Source organism: Hyaena hyaena, unplaced genomic scaffold (assembly GCF_003009895.1).
Source record: "Hyaena hyaena isolate Hyena2069 unplaced genomic scaffold, ASM300989v1 scaffold_729, whole genome shotgun sequence".
Classification (NCBI taxonomy): Eukaryota; Metazoa; Chordata; class Mammalia; order Carnivora; family Hyaenidae; genus Hyaena; species Hyaena hyaena.
The window spans coordinates 750,195-767,203 of record NW_024081361.1 but is presented as its reverse complement, the minus strand read 5'-3'; the positions used below and the strand labels follow the sequence as shown (position 1 = coordinate 767,203).

The window sequence follows — 17,009 nt, the reverse complement described above, 5'->3', positions numbered from 1 at the left end:
TAGAATCGTAGTGGAGAAACCTAGCCCTGTTTAATTGTATCTAAATTTATTATTTTGTGCAGTTGAGTCTGTTCATTTCAAAACTGGAAATACATTGATGAAAGTGTTTTATAAATGCAAGCACTATGTAATTATAACAGATTGAGAAATTAAAGGTGAGTTCTTACAGTGCCAGTATTTCCAAATCGCCATGTGACAACTAGGATGTGGAATTGTCAGGCAATACGCTGGAAGCGCTCACGTAGTGCCATTTTCACTAGAGAAAGGGATTGCAGTGGAAGAGATTCACTTTCTTTTTAATTTCATTTTGTCTTTTACAGTTTTAATTCAGTGTACCTGATAATCAGAACACAGTTATTTGTGTTCTGTTTCATAGTCTCTATATAAAGGTGCTTTGACTAGGAGAAAAGAATTCAGAAGTACAAGACTTATTTTTTACCAAGAGAAATGTAGCGTTAGATTATCGTATCGTGACTGTGAAAACTAAAAACATGAATCTTCAAAAATACCGTGCTTGTTTTTAAACATATAACTTTTTTTATAATTTATATCCAAGTTAGTTAGCACATGATGCAACAATGATTTCAGTAGACTTCTTAAGCCCCTTACCCATTTAGCCATCCCCCCTCCCACAATCCCTCCAACAACCTTCTCCTTCTTCTCTGTATTTAAGAGTCTCTTACGGTTTGTCCTCCTCCATGTTTTTATATTATTTTTGCTTCCCTTCCCTTATGTTCATCTGTTCTATATCTTAAAGTCCTCATATGAGTGAAGTCATGTGATAATTTGTCTTTCTCAGACTAATTTTGCCTAGCATAATACCCGCTAGTTCCGTCCATGTAGTTGCAAATGGCAAGATTTCATTCTTTTTGAATGCCGAGTAATACTCCATTGTATATATATACCACATCTTCTTTTATCCATTCTTCCATCGATGGACATCAAGTGTATAACTTAATGTTTTATATGTTGGATTGCTTATAATTACAATTAAATACAAATACTTAGACATTTTTCCATTGAAATTCCAGGTTGTGGCTGCTTGTGCCATGCCAGTAATGAAAGGTTGGAATATCCTGACAAACTCAGAGAAATCTAAGAAAGCAAGGTACTTGAATGTTATCTAGCATAGTAACTTTTCTTAGAGCAGAAAATTGCACATTTCAGTATTTAGACCATACCATAGATGAGAAATTCAGTAGCAAGTTCTGAAAAAGTTGGCATGTTTGACTTCCAGGAGCAGTAGAAGTAAGTACATGTTGAGGAGGTGAAGGCAGGTGTTTATGGATTTGAGCCTAGAATGGAATTAGCATTAAGGGACGCCTGGGTGGCTCAGTTGATTAAGTGTCTGACTCTTGGTTTCAGTTCCGGTTCATGGTCTCACAGTTCATGAGATTGAGCCCCATGTTGGGCTCTGCACTGACAGAGCAAGGGCCTGTTTGGGATTCTCCCTCTCTCTGCCCCTCCCCTGCTCATGCTCTTTCTCAAAATAAATAAATAAACTTAAAAGAAAAACCTCTTATTTAGTAACTTGTTCAACTTGTGATGAATAAAGAGCCTGGGGCTTATTGAACTGAGATTATTTTATTAAAGTAACACTATTACTATATAGGCATTAATTGTATTCATTTTTGCTGTGCATTTGTGTGGGTGCTTTTTTTTTTAATTTACTGTTTATTTTTTTGAAAGAGAGACAGAGAAACAAAGCATGAGGTGGGGAGGGGCAGAGAGAGAAGGAGACATAGAATCTGAACCAGGCTCCAGGTTCTGAGCTGTCAGCACAGAGCTTAACACAGGTCTCTAGCCCACAGACTGCGAGATCATGACCTAAGCCGAAGTCAGACACCTGATCGACTAAGCCAGCCAGGTACCCTGTTTTGTTTTGAATTAATGTTTTCTGAAGATCATTGAGCAACTTTGGGTAATTTTGTGTTTTTAAAAGTCATAAGTTTCTAGATTCTTTAATGATATTTTATTCCTGGACTTCTGTAAGCATTTTTTAGACTATGTGTCTAATACTAGAATGATGGTTGCATTGGCATTTCTGTAATAAAAGTAGAATTAATACCATATGAAAAGGTACATCTCTGAAGGTTAGATAGCTTAAATCTAAGCTATTTCGAGTGCCAAAAATTTATATCATTTTATATATTACAACTTTTCATACAGAGAAGGTGTGATGGAGTTCTTGTTAGCAAATCACCCACTGGACTGTCCTATTTGTGACCAGGGAGGTGAATGTGATCTGCAGGTATGTTGTCTGACTTCATAAATCTTTTTGATTGTCTCAGGATTTAATTTCGTTAGCAGCATTGGAATAACTCTCTCCTAATCTACTTAAGGACCAGTCCATGATGTTTGGAAGTGATAGGAGCAGGTTTTTAGAGGGGAAACGTGCTGTGGAGGACAAGAACATTGGGCCATTGGTAAAGACTATCATGACTAGATGTATACAGTGTACTCGCTGCATCAGGTAATGTTTTTCTTTCTCTCTTCTGGAATATCGCTCACATACTTAATAGTCACAACATTTGGTAGAATAATAATACTAGGAAAAAAAGGCAACTTTTTCTGGTGGGAGAAGAGGGATGTTTTTAATGTTTTCTGCATAAGCCAATAAAATGAATTGTTCACTTTCAGTGAATATAACTTCTGTGGAATTTACAAATAAAAAGCTACAAGCATTAACTCCCTGATAACTCGCTGAGCTATACCTATGATTTGTGCAGTTTGTGTTATGCTGTGATTAAATTACATGCAAATATTGAACAATTTTTTCTTCAAGGACTTTGCTCACCATTGAAAATAAACTCATGTCTTTTTAGTGTTTTGAAAATCATTATCTTGTGATCATAGGAAAGGAGATAATTTTGCTGGATTTGACCATTTGATGGTACATTTTTATCTTGCAGGTTTGCAAGTGAGATTGCAGGAGTAGACGATTTGGGAACAACAGGCAGAGGAAATGATATGCAAGTTGGCACCTACGTTGAAAAGATGTTCATGTCTGAACTGTCTGGAAATATCATTGATATCTGCCCTGTAGGTGCCCTGACTTCGAAGCCCTATGCTTTTACTGCCCGCCCTTGGGAAACAAGGTATTCAAATTTTTGACATTTTGTTTTTTGTCCTTTAATTGGCTAGTATTCAAAAAAATTTTAAGATTTATTTTCTTCCTGTATTCTAGTGTTTTGGTCTGCTAAGTTTTTATGTACTTGCTTTAAGTAAAACCCTCTTAATGGAAGGTAAGTAGATAGATTAAAGGATAGGATGACCTGTGCAAATTAATTATAGTTTTCTTGGAAAATAATTTCAAAGTATTTAACAACACAATTGTATTCACTTGTTCTTCAAAAGAGTAATATTGTCTTGATTTTTAAAAATGTATAGGCTCTTCTCATTCTGTATTATTTTCAAATATGTGGCTATATCATCCTTTATTTAATCAATTCCTATTATTATTTCATTTGTTTCTATATAGCTATAAATTTATGATAAAAATTGTTCTTCATAAGTTTTCTTGTATATCTCTTGATTCTTCTAAACCAGGAAATGGAGTAGGTAGTTGCAACAAGTTTGAGTGTTTTTAAGGTTCTGGAAACATCATTAAATTGCCCTCACATTTTTAAACTTCCACCAGAATATGGGTATATCTCAAAATTCTGGGGTTTTTTTTTTTAATGTTTTATTTATTTCTGAGAGAGAGAAACAATGTGAGCAGGGGAGGGTCAGAGGAAGAGGGAGACAGAATCTGAAGCAGGCTCAAGGCTCTGAGCTGTCAGCACAGAGCCCGATGCGGGGCTTGAACCCTCGAACTGTGTGATCATGACCTGAGCCGAAGTTGGACGCTTAACCGACTCAGCCACCAAGGCGCCCCAAAAATTCTGGGTTTTAAGCCATGTGTTTATATATATATCAAAGGATTAGGGGGATGGAGCACAGAACATAGGTGAGATGTTCAAGTAGAGATTTTTTTCTTTTGCCTTCTGCGTCTCCCATAATGCAAGCAGAAAAGAAACTTCCATCTCCACGGCCTTCCTCAGCCTGGCAGAACCCCCGTCCAGGTGGTAGGAAGGGATGAGAACAGGCCCGAAGACACACCCCCACTGATCTCTTTGCTTCTTGCTTGAAGTTCAGTAGTTTTTCCCTCACATAAAAGCTTCTCATGATGGTGCTTGCCTTTGGTAGATTTCCAAAGTGCTGAATTGATTGTTTTTGTTAATTTTGTCCAGCTTTATTTTTTTTTTTTTTTTTGTGGGAAGAATTTGTCAGGCTTTTTAATTGGCCATACCCAAAAATCTTACCCTCTTGCTATTTATTTTGATAATCATAGTTGGCCATTTAGAGCCGTTACCATTGGCTTTTATATTCTTTAACAGTTCTTATTTTTATGTATTTGTTCTTTTAAAGTTTATTTTTGTGAGAGATAGAGCGTACACATGCAAGCACAAGGGGGGAGGAGCAGAGAGAGAGAGAGAGAGAGAGGGAGGGAATCCCAGTCTTCACGCAGGTAGCCTGGAATAAGAAACGTTGTCAGTGGGGATCCCAGCACGGATCTCAAATTCACGAACCATGAGATCATGACCTCCATCAAAATCAAGAGTCAGACACTTAACTGAGGCACCCAGGTGCTCCTAGATAACAGTTCTTAAAGCTTATTTTTAAAGTAGGAATTTATGTGATGTATTCAAATATGAGGGTATTTTTTTTATTGCAGTTTCTCCGAGTCCCATTATTTTTAGAAATTCAGAAAGGAAAGCCATTGTAAAAATTTTTTGTTTTTGATAGACCAGTTATCAGAAACCTTGTCCTTATTGCCAAAATCAGTATAGTTAATATAGGTGTTTATTTTCTCAGAAAGACAGAATCCATTGATGTAATGGATGCAGTTGGAAGTAATATTGTGGTAAGCACAAGAACCGGAGAGGTGATGCGGATTTTGCCAAGGATGCATGAGGACATCAATGAAGAGTGGATCTCTGATAAAACCAGGTATGTTCTACGTTGTTTTCCTTTACTGTTGCAATTGATTTAAACTAAATTTTATAGTAACTTTAATTTTAAGTGACTGCCTTTATTCTTATAAATCAGTTAATAAATATAGATTATTGTAAATCTGGACTGTTTGTATAGAGAATTGGACAAAACTAGCGTTAATAGTGGCTTTCCTATTAACTTTGACAGATACGTTTTTCCTCCCAGATAGAAAAATTGAAGGGAATTAAGATATTTAATCTATTCCAGTTTGTTCATTGGAGAAAAGCTAAATATAAGTTAGAGCTTGCACATCATAATTTTTAAAATATCTGGAGGTATTCAAGTTTTATAAATAAAAATGATTTGGGAAAAAAATGATTAAACAATTGGCTTCTTTCACTGTCACATTTTTTTGTGTTATAATTTCAAGATTATTCAGGTAGCTGAAAACAAATCACAAGAACCCAAACTTTTTAGATGATGTTTTCATTTAGATGATGTTCATAAAATATTTATTAATTCATCTTTCAGAAGACCTGAAGTAATTTGTTTTCAGGTATTTATTCTATTTGACACTTTAAACAATACTGTATTTAAATAACGTTTGTTTTAGATTGTCAACTTGAAAACTATAGTTGCCTCTAGCAAAATTTGATAAATGGTGTATTTTCTGTTACCTAGATTTGCTTATGATGGGCTAAAACGTCAAAGACTTACCGAGCCAATGGTCAGAAACGAAAAGGGGCTTTTAACCTATACTTCCTGGGAGGATGCACTCTCTCGTGTAGCTGGAATGGTAAAAAATTGAAATTTAGAATTAATAGTATTTGCAGTTTTCAAGGGACATCTTTATAACAAAGAGGGGGGATGTATGTGTCTTTGCTTCTTTTCTCTTACCAAGATTGCCTTCCATTTAACAAGCGTTTATGAAGAACCATATGCCAGAGGGCTTCAGGGTGGCTCAGTCTATTGAGCATCCAACTCTTGATTTTGGCTCAGGTCATGATCCCAGGGTTGTGGAACTGAGCCGCTCATTGAGCTCTGCACTGAATGTGGAGGCTGCTTAAGATTATGTCTCTTTTCCCCTCTTCCTCTCTCCCCCCTAGTTGTGTTCACTTGCTCTCTCTTCTCTAAATTGAAAAACAGGGGCGCCTGGGTGGCTTAGTTGGTTAAGCATCCGACTTTGGCTCAGGTAATGCTCTCGCGGTTCGTGAGTTCGAGCCCCACATCAGGCTCTGTGCTGACAACTGAGAGCCTGGAGCCTGCTTTGGATTCTGTGTCTCCCTGTCTCTCTGCCCTTCCCTTGCTCGCTCGCTCTCTTTCTCTCAAAAATAAATAAAACATTAAAATAAATATAATAATAAAATTAAAAAACAACCCAACAAAATAGAAAAAAGAACCAAATGCCAGATATGCTGGAAATAGGGCTATAGAGACTACTAACATATTGTCCCTACTTCCCTCAATTTTGTAGTAGGAAAAGTGCATGGTCAGTCAGGTAACATGTGCTGCTATCGGTAGTTGTGCAGGAAATCATGGATGAGAGAGCCTATGGGAGGGGTGCCTAACCACCACTAGTATACTAAGGATGCCTTCCTACATAAGGTGACTTAGGCAAAATCTAAGAATGAATGCAAACTTGCCAGAGCAAAAGTGGAGAGAATGGCTTTCTTGTCAGAGAAAGACAGCATATACAAAGGGCTTGAGGGAACGGTAGGTACTTCTGAAGAAGTTGTATTCAGCTCTATTTCCAGTCTTCATTCTCCAGTCCTCATTATTGTGAGGTCCCTAATTTATGTATTTATTTATTTTTTTAATATTTTTATTTATTTCTAGGAGAGAGAGAGAGAGACAGCGTGAGCAGAGGAGGGTCAGAGAGAGAGGGAGTCACAGACTGAAACAGGCTCCAGGCTCTGAGCTGGCAGTCAGCACAGAGCCCGACGCGGGGCTCGAACCCACGAACCGCGAGATCATGACCTAAGCGAAAGTCGGACGCTTAACTGACTAAGCCACCCAGGCGCCCCAATGAGGTCCCTAATTTAAAACAGCTTCCCTCCAAGCTGGTGGTATTATTGGCCTCGTGTACACCTTTGCTTCTCACTTTCATAGTAATAATTAGTGTAAACCTTTTAAGTCAAAAGTTTGTTGCTTTTTTTATACCTAAAAATAACTGCTAAGGGGGACAAAAACATAAGAGACTCTTTAATATGGAGAGCAAACCAGAGGGTTACTGGAGGGGTTGTGGGAGGGGGCATGGGCTGAATGGGTAAGGGGTATTAAGGATTCTACTCTTGAAATCATTGTTGCACTGTATGCTAACTAACTTAGATGTAAATTTTTTTAAAATTAATTTAAAAATAACTGCTTTATTGTTTTGTGTTCTGAGCAGTGGTCTTTGCTGAATGGAGGTGTTTTGGTGATACCCTTTTCATCCATTTCTAGTTGCGGAGTGTTCAAGGCAAGGATGTGGCAGCAATTGCAGGTGGCTTGGTGGATGCTGAAGCCCTGGTCGCTCTCAAAGATTTGCTTAATCGAATGGACTCGGACACCTTGTGCACTGAAGAGGTCTTTCCCACTGCGGGAGCTGGGTGAGCAGTAGACGCTAGCATTTACGCTTGCTTTCTTGTTGGTGTTGTGACAGGCTGTGTCTAAATCAGTACATCTGGGTGCCTGGTTGGCTCAACTGGTAGAGCTGGTGACTTTTTTTTCCCCCTAATATTCTTTTTGGAGTTTATTTATTTTGAGAAAGAGAGAGATTGCAAGTCGGGGAGGGTCAGAGAGAGAGAGGGGGAGAGAATACCAAGCAGGTTCTGTGCCATCAGCACAGAGCCTGATATGGGGCTCAGACCTGCAAACTCTGAGACCATCACCCGAGTCAAAGTCAGATGCTCAACCGACTGAGCCACCCAGGCTCCCCACAGGTGACTCTTAATCTTGGGGTTCAGAGTTCGAGCCCATATTGGTGGTAAAGTTTACTTAAAAGGATATATTAAAAAAAATACATCTATGGCCTCAGTGACTGATATGTGATTGCTTGGATTCTCTATCATAACCCCCAATTTATTTTCACATATATAGACCAAAATCAAGCCAGGAACCATTAGAGAATCCAGTTATCAGTAAGTATCTGAAACTTTGATGTAATTGAGAATACTTCCTGGGGCGCCTGGGTGGCTCAGTCCATTGAGCGTCTGACTTTGGCTTAGGTCACGATCTCACGTTCGTGGGCTTGAGCGTGTCGGGCTCTGTGCTGACAGCTAGCTCAGGGCCTGGAGCCTGTCTTCGGATTCTGTGTCTCCATCTTTCTCTGACCCTCCCCTGCTCACGCTGTCTCTCTCTCTCTCAAAAATAAATAAAACATTTAAAAAATATATACTTCCTAAGAATTTTTTGTCTGGGAATATTTTGGGTTTGTTGACATGAGAATGTTCCATGGATTGTCATTGTGTATTAGTTTTGAAGTAAACCTGCATTTTAATTTTGTATCTCTAGCACAGATTTGCGTTCCAATTATCTTCTTAATACTACAATTGCTGGTGTGGAAGAGGCAGATGTTGTCCTTCTGGTTGGTACAAATCCACGTTTTGAGGCACCACTGTTTAATGCTAGAATTCGAAAGAGGTTAGTAATAGTTAACGGTTTTAAAAATATTATAATAATTTGTTTTACATTTGAAAAATGACTATTTAGCTGATTCCTAATAGTGTTAGTGGGAATAGGCTCCAAAAGATAATTGGAGGGCTGCTTCTAATAAGTCCATTCCTTCCCTCTTCTCCTGCTGATCTTTTTACTTTATCTTCTTATTTTGAAATAATTCAAGATGCACCAATTTTTTCATAATTTCTTTTTTAATTTTTTATGATGATTTTTTTCCTGCCCAAGATCCAGTTTCAAGTCACATGTTGCAATTAGTGTCATAACTCTTCAGTTTTCTTTTTTGACACTTTCTTTAAGAGCAAGGCCAGATATTTTGTAGAATACCTCCATCTTTTCATATCTTAGAGACTTACAAATAGATTGGCGTAATTTACTGTCTATAATGTGAGACACTGTTGAGAATGAAAGGGAGAATGATTAATTACTCCAGGGTAACAGATGACAACCAGCACTGCCTCAGACAACAATACATGGTCACCACATTTATTACTACTTTAGAAGCACTGGTTCCGTACTTCCCTGTCAAAGAGAATGAATAAATATGAACGATGTTGTTTGTTTTCATAAAGTATATTAAAATGGCCTTAATGGATAATTAAGAGATGATTAACTCTTTGATAAGGCAAAATAAAAATTATAAATCATTTATTCTAAAATTAAAGGTTTTATTTATAGGTTGCTTAGGGTTAATTAGTTAACACTGCAAATTAATTCACTGACTTAGCTTAGTGTGAATTTTTGCAGCATTGTTATTTTGAAAAGTATGCAATAAATTATATCTGTTAAGGTTAAATGTTCTGTGAGGGTTTTTGTGCTTTTAACATTTGTAAACGTAAATAAATGTTGCTTGTAGCATTGATGAGACTGATGACTATTCTGATTTAGTAATTTAGCTCTACAAAGTGTGTCATTTTTATTTCAGCTGGCTTCACAATGACTTAAAAGTGGCCCTTATTGGCAGCCCAGTGGATCTCACTTACAGATATGACCATCTGGGAGACTCCCCCAAAATTCTTCAGGAGATTGCTTTGGGTAGCCATCCATTCAGCCAGGTGCTCTCAAGTTATATGTACCTACTTTTGTTGATTTTTAAAAAGTATTTTTAAAAAGTTAATGTTTTTGTAATAATGATATGTGATTACTGTTAAAAATTACAGCAGTACAAGGGCACCTGGGTGCCTCAGTTGGTTGAGTGTCTGACTTCAGCTCTTGAATTCGAGCCCTGCGTCGGGCTTTGCGCTGACAGCTCAGAGCCTGGAGTCTGCTTCAGATTCTGTCTCCCTCTCTCCTTGCCCCTCCCCACCCATACTCTGTCTCTCTCTCTCTCTCTCTCTCTGTCTCTCTCTCAAAATAAACATAATAAAAAATCTAAAATTACAGCAATACAGAAAAGAAAATGGAAGAACGTAAAGCATTACCCCAAATTCCACCAACCCAAATAAGTATTGATGAAAAATCATAATCATCTCTACTCATATATAGAGCAAGATGGATGAATGGATAGGCAAACAAAGATGAGAACATGTTATACCTGCTGTTTTTATGTATCAGAGTTTAATTTTACTTGAAATTATCGGAAAAGAAATTGAAGTGAAACTGACACAATTCAACTTTAGGAAATCTTTACTTCAAGAGTTATCGTTAAATTTTACCAGTCCTTCCTTACTGAGTACTTTATTTACATGTATCTCATTGCTGTCTGGTATTTATAGGTTTTAATTTACTTTTCCAAGAGGGGTTCATATGTACACTGTTCTTGCTTGGGAATGTCTGTTTTATTCCTGAAGAGAGCCTTGGCAGGATACAAAGTTCTTGAGCCACGCTCGTTTTTTTTTTCCTCTAAGAACTTTATAGACATGGCCTTTTGTTACTGTGGTTAAGTATGATGTCAGTCATATTTCCCCCATCCCTGTCCTAGTTTTTTCTTTTTTTAACTCTCTAGGTACTTTTTTTTTTTTTAAGTTTATTTATTTAGAGAGAGCGAGCTTGAGCAGGGTAGGAGCAGAGAGAATAGAGAGATAGAAAGAGAGAGAATCTCAAGCAGGGTTCGTGCTGTCAGCACAGAACCCCATGCGGGGCTTGCTCTCAAGAACTGTTAGATCATGACCTGAGCCAAAATCAAGCATTGGACAGTTAACCAACTGAGCCACCCAAGTGTCTCCTAGAAACTTTTTTCTTGATGCTTTATACTTGGATTTTTATCTTTGAAAGTTAATAACTTTGCCAGAATATGTCTTATGTTCTCTGTTGCACTTTTCACTGTGAAGATTCCAGGTTCTTTTTATTTTAGTATTTGTGTGTGTATGGAGGAGTAAATGTGCTGATTGGTAAAAATTGTAAGAAGTTTCTGCTTTTCACATAACAGTTCTGGAGGGTAGGCAGTTTGACAGACGATGTGGTTGTCTAAGGATGTCATCATGAAAGGGCATTCCTTCCTGCTTTCCTGTCCTCTGTGCCTTTGCTTACTTGTGTGTGCGCGTGCGCACGTTTCTTCTCATGGTTCCAAGATGGGTGGCCTCTGGCGTAGTCAAGTGGGACAAGGCCCCTAAGCCCAGTTCCTTTGTTTTGAATAGGAAAAACATGATCACTGGGGAACCTGGGTGGCTCAGTTGGTTGAGCACCAGACCTCAGCTCAGGTCCTGGTCTTGCAGTCCATGGGTTCGAGCCCCGCATCGGGCTCTGTGCTGACACCTCAGAGTCTGGAGCCTGCTTCTGATTTTGTGTCTCCCTCTCTCTGCCCCTTCCCCACTCATGCTCATCTCTCTGTCTCTCATAAATAAATAAATGTTAAAAAAATTTTCAGAATGAATAAAGAAAAACATCACAATTGCAGTTACCAAAAATATTAAAAAAATACTTATTTAAAAGTGTCCCTCTTTTCTAACTCTTGTCTCCAAGCCCCAGAAGACGATTAGTGTGTTTTTTTACTGTACTAAATTTAAGTCTATTCTCTGTTAGGGATGTGCTCTTAGTTAAGAACTCCTAACAAAAAAAGAAAGAACCAACGAAGCAGATACTGTATCCCCTCTTGTATCTTTTTTCTGTCCTTTTCCCTATGTTCTTTCCTTCTTTTTTAGTTTGCTTTATATGATTTCCTATACCCTGTCCCTATATTTGAAGTCATGTTTTATTATTATTTTTTTTAATGTTTTATATATTTCTGAGAGAGAGACAGCATGAGCAGGGGAGGGTCAGAGAGAAAGGGAGACACAGAATCTGAAACAGGCTTCAGGCTCTGAGCTGGCAGTCAGCACAGCGCCTGATGCGGGGCTCGAACCCACGAACCGTGAGATCCTGACCTGAGCCGAAGTGGGACGCTTAACCAACTGAGCCACGCAGGCGCCCCTGTTTTATTTTGCTTTTTATTGTTTCTGGAATGGTGTTCATCTCTAATTTGTTTCTCTTTCAGTTCTTTCCTGAGTTCTGTGACAAAAATCTATTGTATGATACTCTCTGTTTTGTCACTGTTTTAGTTATTCTTTTCAAGTGAGAGTATGTTTTTCATTTTCTCTGAGGGTATTAAAAACTATTTCTGTCACACTTCACATTTTCTTGGGAAATTCTTGTGATAAATGTCCTCTTGTAGTATGTAGGCGCAATTCTCGTGCTGATTCTTTGATTTGGGTCATGTATTTATTGAGGAATGATGTAGAGTGTGGACAGGAGAGTGAGCTGTATAGTTTTCAGCTTTTAATTTTTCTATCCTCCCCCAAATCTGTGATTTCCTTTGCTTTTGGCATGCACTCCCCTTTATGTTTTGATGTTTGGGAAGCAGAGCCCTTAAAGTCTTCGGTACTCTGCATTGTATCCTAGTAACCATTGCTTTCTCTTTCTTTTCCTCTTGTCTGGAGCACAGGGAGTAGGTACTTGAGTGGGATTTTTTCCTGTTAGTACCAACTGAATCTCTGTAGGGACATTGCCCAGTTTTTCTGGGACATCCCCATAATCATTCTGACCAGAGGATATTTGGGAAAGGCTTTCATTCTCAATACTTAGTATTAGAAAATCTATGTTATCTGATTCTCATTTAGCCATTTCACAGGGGCATTGGCAACATGTTTTTGGTTAAATCTGGTTGTATGTATGTCTATATGTTGACTAGTAAAAATCAAAGACATTCTACATTAAAACCTAAACTTGGAACAACATATTGTAGATGTGAATCTGATTAGATTTCGTTGATGGTTAAGATTTTTTTAATCAAAATTCTTTTTTTTAAGTAGGTATTACACGAAGCTAAAAAGCCAATGGTGGTTTTAGGCAGTTCTGCCCTCCAAAGAAATGATGGGGCAGCAATTCTTGCAACTGTTTCCAACATTGCTCAAAAGATTCGGATGAGTAGTGGTGTTACTGGTGATTGGAAAGTTATGAATATCCTTCATAGGTATGTTGAGTAATTGTTTTATATACTGTAAAATTCAAGTAATTTGTGTACATGTGTTCTGTTTATGCTGTCACATTTAGATTTACAAACAGCTTAATATTTAACAGCATCTCAGTAGCAGATGCAAAGTACATTAAACACCTTTACTTTCTGTGTGAGAGACCCCAAGGTAATAAATAATATTTATTTAAAGTATTTGAAATAGCAATACTGACAACATTTTGAAAATCTGTATCCTATTAGTATTCCTTGGTTCAATTGCAACAAGTCCTCTTGTTACCTTTGTTGAACCAAGGTATACTACTAATAAAAATACTCAGTGTTTTTTCATCCTTTCATTTAATGTTTAAGGAGAGTCTCCTGTAATCCCAGTTTTGTCACTGAGAATGACCTGACACATTGTGTATGTGTCTGCCTGCTTATCCTTTGGGTTCCTGATTTTTGAGGTTCCTTATTTTTGATATTAGAAAAAAATTCTACCAGAATATAAGTGGTTGACACTTGGCTGTCATGCCTTTGCTTGGGAATATCATAGGTACACTCCATTTTCAAATTGAAATGATTTGATTTTTTTTTTTCTTTTAAGCTCAGGAAAAGCTTATTGGTTTACTTAGTTACTTGCTCTCATGCAGGAGCTTCTTTTGTTATGCATTGGTGGCCTTCAGACTTTGGTTCTTTTCTCATAATTTTTCTCATTTCCTTTTTCTCTGGGTTTAGAGAAGATGTCTTTTTTTTTTTTTAATGTTTTATTTATTTTTGAGCGAGAGAGAGCCCGTGTGAGCAGGGAAGAGTCAGAGAGAGAGAGGGAGACACAGAATCCAAAGACAGGCTACAGGCTCTGAGCTAGCTGTCAGCACAGAGCCCAACACAGGGCTCAAACCCACGAACCGTGAGATCATGACCTGAACTGAAGTCGGACATTTAACCAACTGAGCCACCCAGGTGCCTCCCCCCCCGCTTTTTTTTAAGTTTATTTATTGGGATGCTTAGGTGGCTCAGTTGGCTAAGTGGGCGGCTTCATCTCAGGTCATGATCACAGGATTTTTGGGTTCGAGCCCCATGTCAGGCTCTGTACTGACAGCTCAGAGCCTGGAGTTTGCTTTGGATTCTGTGTCTCCCTCTCTCGCTGACCCTCTTCCATTCATGCTCTTTCTTTCTCTCAAAAATAAATAAACTTCAAAAAAAGTTACTGATTTTGAGAGAGAGAATGCAGATGGGGTAGGGGCAAAAAGAAGGAGATTAAGAATCCTAAGCAGACCGCGCATTGCCAACACTGAGCCCGACATGAGGCTTGAAGTCACTAATAGCGAGACCATGACCTGAGCTGAAACCAAGAGTCCGATGCTTAACCGACTGAGCTATCCAGGCACCTCTAGAGAAAATTTCTTAAATTTTGTTCCATCAGTTTGTCGGTTTTCATTCTAGAGACCACTAACATTGATGTAATTTTTAATTTATTAACCTTGTTTTTCACTTCATATTAAAAGACTTCCTTTCTATGAAAGTTCATTTTAGTTTATTAGGACGTATCTTTTATTGCAAAGGTAAACTTAGGCTTCCTCGGTTTATTTTTTGGGATGAGGTTGACTCTGTCATAAGTTAATGTGAGTCTCTGCCCAGATCTTTGAGAGAGAGAGATATTAAGACTCATACTGAGGGACATTAAAAATTACTATTGGGGTAATAGTAGTTTTGAGTTAGTTTTGAAATTGGGAAGTATGAGTCTTCCAACTTTGCTTACTTTCATGATAGGTTTGGCTATTCTGGGTCCTTTGCAAACCATGTGAATTTTAGGATCAGCTTGTCAGTTTCTGTAAAGTATTCAGCTAGGATTTTTGATAAGGACTGCACTGAATCTATAAGTTCAGTTGGGGAGTATTAACAGTATTAAGTCTTCCAATCCATGAACATGTGATATGGGATGTCTTTCCATTTAGTAAGGTCTTCTTCAGTTTCCTTCAAAGTTGTTTTATAGTTTTCACTGTGTAAATTTGATACTGTTTTTTTAAATGTTTCATTCTTTTGATGTTACCCGGTTTGGCAGAGTAGTAGCATCTGGTAGGAGTTGGTTTGACCTGCTCTTCTCTGCAAACAAATAGGTAAAACACCAACCTGCTTTATATATAGTAGGTCCTCAGAACGGCTACTATTTCTTGAAAGAAAGTTAACAGTAGCAAATTAGCCGAAGACTTCCAGTTGTTCAGAGTATAGTTATTCCCAACTTCTTTTTTTAAAGGGCTATTTTCTGCTTATAAGAGTAGTATATGTTCATAGAAAGAACTCCATGAGGACACACACCAATGAACTAATTATAGTTTTCTCCAAGTTACAGTTTTATGAGTGGTGTTTTAATTTCTCCCTTTTGGTTATCAAAATCATCTAAGTTTTATCTAACGACTATTTTTTGGCTTACTGTGTTAACTGAGAATCAATTTTAGGACAGTTTCAATTGGCATAATGTTTCCAGAATTATTCCATTAATTCTGAGCATCTTGTTTCTTTGTTTGGCATTCTTAAAATAGTAAAAAACTACTGTTTCTGGTTTTGACTTCTATTTTAAAATGGGTAAGGAAGATGAGGGAAGGTCTTTGTCATCATTGACTAGAAAAGAGATTAAGTATCATTTCAAGAATCACATTTAAATTTTATAATTATAACACTGCAGGTGTGTTAAAAATCTAATTGTTTTTACAGGATTGCAAGCCAAGTAGCTGCTTTGGACCTTGGCTATAAACCTGGGGTGGAAGAAATTCGTAAGAGCCCTCCCAAAGTGTTATTTCTCCTGGGAGCAGATGGAGGTTGTGTCACTCGACAGGATTTGCCAAAGGATTGTTTTATTATTTATCAAGGTAAGTAGCATCTGTGACACCAGAAACAGAAGAGAATCGAATATTGTGTAGATTAGAAACTGTATGGCAATATATTTAGTGGATTGAATATTTTCCACTCAAGAATTTCATACACGGGCTCCAATGTAAAAAAATATATATATATATTTATAAATATTAATATTAATAATATAACATATATAATATAAATATATATATTTTTTAATGTTTATTTATTCTCAAGGGAGAGAGAAACAAAGTGTGAGCAGTGGAAGGGCAGAGAGAGGGAGACACAGAACCCAAAGCAGGCTCCAGGCTTCGAGCCATTAGCACAGAACCCTACGTGGGGCTCAGTCCCACGAACTACAAGATCTTGACCTGAGCTGAAGTTGGATGCTTAACTGACTAAGCCACTAGGTGCCCCTCAATATTTTTTTAAAAACCATATCATAGGTTTTATTAGTTACATAGTTGATACTGCTATTGAGAATTGTTACCTAGAGAAAAAAAAAATTATTACCTGTGGCACCTGGCTGGCTCGTTCAGTAGAGCATCTGACTGTAGATCTCAAGAGTTGTGGGTTCAAGCCCTATTTTGGGTGTAGAGATTACTTCAAAAAAATTATTACATAGGGGTGCCTGGGTGGCTCAGTTGGTTAAACATCTGACTTCAGTTCAGGTCATGATCTTTCAGTCTGTGAGTTTGAGCCCCACATTGGGCTGTATGCTGACAACTCAGAGCCTAGAGCCTGCTTTGCATTCTGTGTCTCCCTCTCTTTCTGCCCCTCCCCTGCTCGTACTCTCTCTTGCTCTCTCTCTCAAAAATAAATAAATATTTTAAAAAATTAAAAAAAAATTACTACCTAATGATAACTAATAACAAAGAATTAAAAGAAATCTAAATGCTTCAGTGACAGGAATGGTTAAATTAAGGTTTATTTATATGGTTAAATATTATATAACACTAAAATTCTACTTTTCAAAGAACATTTAGCATTATTATATAATTAGAGGAAAGCACTTTTATGTGAACAGTGTAAAAAGTTTAAAAGTCATGAGTATTATGTTATAGAACATTTAATGAAATATATTTGACAGTACTCCCTTGGCTTCTTTGTGTTTGACTCATTTTCTTGAACACTTACTCATAAATATAATCAAATT

General features: G+C 37.5%; 1 protein-coding gene across 2 annotated transcripts in view; it reads left to right on the top strand.

Annotated features, from left to right (window-relative positions):
- The window catches only part of NDUFS1 (NADH:ubiquinone oxidoreductase core subunit S1), a 29,694-nt gene that overhangs the window by 7,116 nt on the left and 5,569 nt on the right, over positions 1 to 17,009 (top strand). For both annotated transcript variants that reach the window (XM_039218002.1, XM_039218001.1), the window contains exons 5-15: positions 1,032 to 1,108; positions 2,170 to 2,251; positions 2,343 to 2,473; positions 2,913 to 3,098; positions 4,858 to 4,992; positions 5,659 to 5,773; positions 7,420 to 7,565; positions 8,470 to 8,598; positions 9,557 to 9,686; positions 12,858 to 13,018; positions 15,713 to 15,867. In XM_039218002.1, coding sequence (XP_039073933.1) covers positions 1,032 to 1,108; positions 2,170 to 2,251; positions 2,343 to 2,473; positions 2,913 to 3,098; positions 4,858 to 4,992; positions 5,659 to 5,773; positions 7,420 to 7,565; positions 8,470 to 8,598; positions 9,557 to 9,686; positions 12,858 to 13,018; positions 15,713 to 15,867 — 1,447 coding nt within the window. The remainder of the gene's footprint in view (positions 1 to 1,031; positions 1,109 to 2,169; positions 2,252 to 2,342; positions 2,474 to 2,912; positions 3,099 to 4,857; positions 4,993 to 5,658; positions 5,774 to 7,419; positions 7,566 to 8,469; positions 8,599 to 9,556; positions 9,687 to 12,857; positions 13,019 to 15,712; positions 15,868 to 17,009) is intronic.